Raw genomic sequence first — 7500 nt, forward strand, 5'->3', positions numbered from 1 at the left:
TGTGTTGTGGTCTCAGTCCTACCCGAAGATCGGTCTTTGAGCTCTGAGCTCGCTCCGTAATGGGAAAGACTGGCTGGGTGACCAGCAGGCGACCGAGGTGAATTACACAAAATCCGTGAAATGTGAAATACTCCTTTAATGAGGCTTGGATTCCCTTTTTCACTCCTACTTGAGAGAATTTAATCGATTCATGACATCCATTATTCCAGCCAACTCTCTTTTTTCTCCTCTCAAAACTCTTCCTGGACAAATTTGTGGATTCTATAGGTTCTTTTAGAGTATTTGGGTGAGGGGAGAGGGGTGGAGGGGGGCGTCAAATAGGCCTATGCTGTCAACCACCAAAAATGCGGCCATAATTCATAAATTCCTCAATATCTCAAATTTCCGACACGTGCGACCGCCAGATTCCTCAGAAAACGGAACTGGGGGCGATGAAAGGAGAGAAAACGGGAGACGCGTGTCCACTCACCTTATTTTCCAGTTTCTTTTGTTCGTCGCTGTCTTCCCTCATCATTATTCTCTTCCTCTCTTCCTCGTCTTCCTCCTCTTCCTCCTCCTCCTCCTCCTCCTCTTCTTCTTCTGCACTCTCTTCGTCCTCATTCTTCCTTTCGTGTTTCTCGTTCGGTTCAGTTTTTTTTTTATGTTTTGTTTCTTTATTTATTCTTTTATTATTATTTCTCTTTCATTTCAGTCTTTCTCCATTATTATTCTCCTTCTCTTCTTCTCCTCTTCCTCTTCTACCTTCTCCTTACCTTCATTCCTTCTCTTATGTTTCGTTTCTTTATTTATTCTTTTATTAGTATTTCTCTCTCATTTCAGTCTTTCTCCATCATCATTCTCCTTCTCCTCTTCTCCTTTCCCTCTTCTACCTTCTCTTTATCTTCATCCTTCCTTCTTTTTTATCTTTCTTATCTTCCCTTCGGTTCTGTTTATTATGTTTACTTTACTTATTATTTATTCAGTATTTCCCTTTTGTTATGTTTAGCCTTTGTAATTTTCATGTTTCTTGTTTCCACTCTCTCTCACCAACGAGTGAGGTATTTGCTTTTCTTTATTACCTATCCTTTCACTCACTTTTATCTCCTGTCTGGCTTGTCCTGAGAATTGTTCCCTTTCTCTCTCTCTCTTCTTCTCTCTCACCCCCTCCTCCCCACACCGCCTGTCCCTCTCACTCACTCTCTCACTCCCTTTTCACCACCTATTATCATCTCGTATTTCACTCACCCTCGTCCGCATCACATCTCCATCCCGTCATTTTTTTTTTCCTTTTCTTTCTCCCGTGTCATTGAAAGACGGAGGTGAATAACAGTGGAAAGTCGCCTTGATGTACCTCACTTCAGCTGCTTCCTGGTTGCGCGTGCCACTCCCTCACACGGCACTCTGGCCCTTCCCGCGCGTGTCCCAAGGCTCACCAAGGCTCCGGCGGTTGGGTCTTGCACGTGGCACGGAAGAATGGCTGGGTGGGCAGGGAGGGCAGGAAGGAAGGCAGGAAGGAAGACAAGCCACGCGTCAGGATCTTGTGAATTGGTGCCTTGTGCTGGTTGGAACTTTTGACTACTCTGTAACACTTCACGGCACCTTTAGTAGCTTTCAGAGACTCTTATTGAGGCTATGTGGGTTTTTTAAGGGTGTTTTTTTCTTCTTTCTTTTCTTTTTTTTTTTTTGTATATATGTGGTACGAGTAATAGGGTTTAATTCATAAGATTTCTGCATTATTTGTTGTCGAGTGTATTCCGAAACACTTCACTGCTTTTCACTTTTCATTACTTTATAAGGTGAGGTTGTCTGGGTATTTAAGGGCTTTATTTATTTATCTATTTATTTATTTATTTATTTATTTATTTTGTGTGTGTGTGGTTATAAGGTGAGATTTACAAGATGTCTACATTATTTGGTGCCTTGTGCTGATTAATATTTGAACTTTCGAGTGAATTTTGAAACACTTGACGGTATTTTCACTACTTTTTAGAGACGAGTTGAGGTGATGTGTTTTATATAATTGTAGGGATATATGTTTACAAGATTTCTACATCATTTAGTGTCTTGTGTTGATTTGAACTTCCGAACAGTATCTTTATTACCTTCCAGAGTCTCAAGTTAAAGTTACGTGACTTGCTAAGAAGTTTTTTTGTGTGTTTGTGTGTGTGTGGTTGCATGGATGAATTTACAAGATTTCTACATCATTTAACAACAAAGGTACTTATAACCCGGCCAAGCATTTTTTGGTGTTGAAGTATATATAGTTATGGTTATATATGGTGTTAAGAGTGTTTGTTGTGGTTGTATGGATAAATTTACAAGATTTCTTCATCATTTAACATCATTTAACATCATTTAACCCCCCGGCAAAGCATTTCCGTGGTGTTGAAATATAGTCATGGTTATGTAGGATGTTAAGGATGTTTTTTGTGGTTGTATGGATAAATTTACAAGATTTCTACATCATTTAACAGCAAAAGTACTTATAGCCCGGCCAATCGTTTTGTGTTGTGGTGTTGAAATATAGTTATGGTTATATATGGTGTTAAGAGTGTTTTTTGTGGTTGTAGGCGGTGGATTTACAAGATTTCTACATTATCTACAGTGGAAATACTTGAGAACCTGTCCAATTATCTCTGTGGTGTTGAAATGTATAGTCGTGGCGAGAGAGCGCTGCGTTTCTGAATACTGCGTGGTCTTTCATCTCAATATTTCTGGTGCTTTTATGGATTTTTTTTTTTTTGTAATCGGGCGCCGTATGACTTTTACGTGTTGCGGCGTCACGTTTTTTTTTTTTTTTTGTCACTTTACTTTTGAGCTTTTTAGTTTTCAGTTGCAAATTATTTCATTAAGTGGGGCTTCATGTTCACTTTTTTTTTCCTTTTTTGGTCACTTTTTTCTTCTTGATCTTGGTTTTCAGTAGTAAATTATTTCATCCAGATGGGCTTTCATGTTGACTGTTCACTCTCTTCGTGTAGATCTTTCACCTAACCTAACCTAAAGAATATCGGTATTTCTCTTCGTCTGGATCTTTTACCTAACCTAACCTAAAGAACACCGGTATTTCTCTTCGTCTGGATCTTTTACCTAACCTAACCTAACCAGCACCGGTATTTCTCTTCGTCTGGATCTTTTACCTAACCTAACCTAACCAACACCGGTATTTCTCTTCGTCTGGATCTTTTACTTATATTTTGCGCTGATTCTTCACTAACCTAAGTTCTTATTCATGTTTATTTTTCTTCTCCTTCTTCTTTTTTTCCGCGCAGAGCATTCCCTTGAGTTTTTCTTCCAAAACCATCGACACCTTACCTCTTGTTGTCTTCACCTGGCGCTTCACTTGTCTCCATGGACCCCTTCATACACCCTTCCACCGACACCTTACTTCTTGTTGTCTCCTGGCGCTTCACTTGTCTCTATGGGCCCCTTCATACACCCTTCCATCGACACCTTATCTATTGTTGTCTTCTCCTGGCGCTTCACTTGTCTCCATGGACCCCTTCATACACCCTTCCACCGACACCTTACCTCTTGTTGTCTCCTGGCGCTTCACTTGTCTCCATGGACCCCTTCATACACCCTTTCATTCCTTGGAGTTTGCCTTAAGTAGCTTTGGAGGAGGAGATGAAGAGAGACACAGATGTAGGAAGGTGAGTTTATTCCCGACTAGTTTCTCTGATGCTTCTTCAGGGTTGCTTTACAAATAATCGTCATTGATGTTTCCTTTTCGTATACTTCACTTTACACCCCTCCTAGTTCTCCATTCTGTTCATTTTCTTTGTGTTTCCTTTTTAAATAACTTTGTAAATCATCAAAATCCCTTAAGTAATCGTCATTGATGTCTCCTTTTCGTATACTTCACTTTACACTCTTCCTAATTCTCCATTCTGCTCATTTTTTTGTGTGTGTGTTTTCTCTTTAAATAAATCTGCAAATCATCATCAATATCTCTTTAACTCCTTTTACTATTGGATGTTCTGCATATTCAAGACTTGCTTTTATTGGCTAGTCACTTAAATCGTTCTATATTCTGGAAAAAGATTATAATTTCCCTTTTATCTTATATTTTTTCCTCTTGCCTTCTGTCTCCATGCGAGCACTTCCCTACAATGCACCAAACGTCACCACACAGAGATGGCACCAGTGAAGAGGACTAAGCTCTATTATAAGAAACAAAAGCTACATTTATATCCCAGAATCCTGTTTATATGACTTCTCTCTCTCTCTCTCTCTCTCTCTCTCTTTTACCACGTGGGGTTTTCACGGGAATTTCTGGGCTAAAGGGGATACTTTTTGTGGTACCTTCTATCTCAAAGCCCACCCGATAGGAAACCGTTGCCCAGAGTGAGGAAGCCCAACCTACACTCGGACCGTGGACAGGATTCGAACCCGTGCGCTTGGAGACCCCTCGGACCCCAAAGCACGCATGGTTCCACTGTACTCTCTCTCTCTCTCTCTCTCTCTCTCTCTCTCTCTCTCTCTCTCTCTCTCTCTCTCTCTCTCTTGTACTATAGCTAATTTCATTTATTTTATGTTTTTTTTTTATATTCACCCTGGTTTGGTTTATATTTCCATGTAGCTCTATATGATAAAAAAAAAAAACACGCATGTAATCCATGTGTTTATTGTAATTACAGAGTGTTCGTTGTAATTTGCGTAATAATTCACTTTCGCAGATAATAAAAAGTCTGAAATCTCTCTCTCTCTCTCTCTCTCTCTCTCTCTCTCTCTCTCTCTCTCTCTCTCTCTCTCTCTCTCTCTCATTGACACACGCTAAGATAAGTAAAAATCGCGAGGACAGGAAATACAAGGAGAAAATAGGAAAGGAATGCAGGAAGGAGACGGAAGGAAGTAAGAGAGGGAGAGAAGGAATCGTGGAATGGAAGGACTGGGAGAGGGAGGGAGGGAGGAGCGGCAGGAGGGAGGGACGGAGGGTTGAAGAAGGAAGGGGAGGGGAGGCATGGAACGATAATAGAGGGAAGGGAAAGGTGTAACAGGAGACTTGAAAGGGAAGGACATTATCTGGAGCGAGTTAGCGAAGGTTGTGACGTATTCAAAGAAGGTTGCGATTGTGTCAGGAGGAGGAGGAGGAGGAGGAGGAGGAGGAGGAGGAGGAGGAAACAGTATGAACCGGAAGTGATTCGCTTTTCATATTTTTTCTCTCTCTCTCTTTTTCCTCCTCTCCCTTCTCTCCGTAGTTGTGCTTGAAGGCGAGGCAAGGGACAATAGAAAGAAGAGGAGGAGGAGGAAGAGAGGAGGAGGAGGAGGAGGAGGAAGGGAAACCGGAACAGGAAGAGAAGAAGGAAGAGAAACTGGAACTACAGAAAGATGAGAGTACAGACATTCTCTCTCTCTCTCTCTCTCTCTCTCTCTCTCTCTCTCTCTCTCTCTCTCTCTCTCTCTCTCTCTCTCTCTCTTTATCGCATCTTTCCAGCCACTTAGACAACAGAGGAGAAGTTTACTTGGATATTTTTCATTCAATCTCGCACGTGCGTTTCTGACTTCAAACACACACACACACACACACACACACACACACACACACACACACACACACACACACACACTTTCAGTGCAGGAAAATTTAGGAGAAAGAAAAAAGAAACGTATTTATTCTGTCCTAGAGAGAGAGAGAGAGAGTGTGTGTGTGTGGCATCAAAGTCTGCCTCTCAAACACACACACACACACACACACACACACACACACACACACACAGCGTAAACAACAGTATCTCGTCCTTTGTTTTGGCGGCGCCGATGACAGGCCGTTAACACCGCCTTGTTATCACCCTGAGGTTACAGCCGCCCGCCCAGCCACTCCCACGGGGGCAAGACACGGCCACGCAACCCCCACCCACAGAGACGACTATCCCACAACCTCTTGCCACATTTCAGACCCTCTAGCTTTGTGACATTGTGCCAAAAATGCGTTAGTCGAGACAAATGGAGGTGTCTGTTCTGGGTCACATTGTATTGTCCGAAGCCAAATCCAATTACCAACGTCCCCAGGAATCGGACACTCCCACCTCCGAATTCTTTCATTCAGCCTCGACTTCAGCTTCGTTCTATTTCGTTGTGACCTTCCATGCTGCTTAAGGTCACGTGTTAGGTCAAGGTGTAAGAGTTCATGTGTTTTTAAGGGTTTTTGTTGAGGTTTGGGTTAGTTTTTGGGACTTTAAGGTGTTTTTCTGTGTGTTTGTGTGTGTTGTGGGTGGTGAGGTGTTGGGTGATGTGGTGGTGGTGGTGTTGTGTTGACAGGCTGATGTGATGGTCCCTGTTCTCTTTCTCTCTCTCTCTATCTTTCTCATTATTTTCTCATCCAAACAATATTCCTGACGTGTGGGTTGGTCTCTCTCTCTCTCTCTCTCTCTCTCTCTCTCTCTCTCTCTCTCTCTCTCTCTCTCTCTCTCTCTCTCTCTCTCTCTCTCTCTCTACTTATTCCCTATTTCCTACCTTTCATTTTCTTTTTATTAATCTTCCTTCTTCCTCTCAGTCACTCAAACCTCTATGTATGTATGTATGTATGTGTATGTGTGTATGTATGTATGTATTACTCACCTGGTTTGGAATCCTCCTTTACAATGGCATAGTAGGGACAATATGAGTTGGAATTTCGAAGTTCATAGAAAAGTGAGGTGAACAATAAAAGTCAGTGCAGAAGAAGAATGAAAACGAGAAAATATTGAAAGACAGTAGAAGAGAAAGTATGAGGTAGGGCTCGACCAGAGATAGTAAGGAAATACCACAAACCGCCGTGATACAGTGGAACCATGCGTGCTTTGGGGTCCGAGGGGTCTCCAAGCGCACGGGTTCGAATCCTGTCCACGGTCCGAGTGTAGGTTGGTCTTCCTCACTCGGGGCAACGGTTTCCTAGCGGGTGGGCTTTGAGATTGGATATACCCCAAAAAAAGTATCCTCTTTAGCCCAGAAATTCCCGTGAAAAGCCCACATGGTATAAATAAATAAATGAAAAAAAAAAGTGAACACCGCAATATGAAGAACTGATTTACGCGCCATTGCAGGATTTGAAGTAATAACCTTATGCAACATGTATGTACCGTAGAAAAATGAAAAAAACACCAACCTTCCCGTAATTCTGAATAGTAGTAGCAGTAGTAGCGTTACATTTACAGCGCGTTTACGTAAATGAATATATATGTATGCGTGTGCGTGTTTTCCTATTTAATTTCATGTGTGCTTAAACTCTACAAACCTCTTTCGGGGCAGAGTAGTAATAGAGGTGGTGAGTGAGCGAGTGAGCGAGTGTAAGTAAGTGAGGGAGTGAGGGAGTGAGAGGAGGGATGTGAGGCGAAGAAAGACTCTCACAGTATAAGGACTCGTGTCTCGTAGAGTTGGAGACACTTTATGAACTCTTGGGAGAGGCGGAGAGAGAGAGAGAGAGAGAGAGAGAGAGAGAGAGAGAGAGAGAGAGAGAGAGAGAGAGAGAGAGAGAGAGAGAGAACAACCCACACATCAGAAATATTGTTTGGATGAGAAAATAATGAGAGAGAGAGAGAGAGA

At 42.1% G+C, this 7500-nt stretch overlaps 1 protein-coding gene across 1 annotated transcript in view; it reads right to left on the reverse strand.

The window, feature by feature from the left end:
- LOC123502976 (LIM domain-binding protein 3-like) overlaps positions 1-7500 on the reverse strand; it is a 70617-nt gene that overhangs the window by 60936 nt on the left and 2181 nt on the right. The window contains exon 2 of the mRNA XM_045252275.1: positions 1413-1559. Coding sequence (XP_045108210.1) covers positions 1413-1559 — 147 coding nt within the window. The remainder of the gene's footprint in view (positions 1-1412; positions 1560-7500) is intronic.

The sequence above is a fragment of the Portunus trituberculatus genome, chromosome 13, assembly GCF_017591435.1.
Source record: "Portunus trituberculatus isolate SZX2019 chromosome 13, ASM1759143v1, whole genome shotgun sequence".
In the NCBI taxonomy this organism is placed as follows: domain Eukaryota; kingdom Metazoa; phylum Arthropoda; class Malacostraca; order Decapoda; family Portunidae; genus Portunus; species Portunus trituberculatus.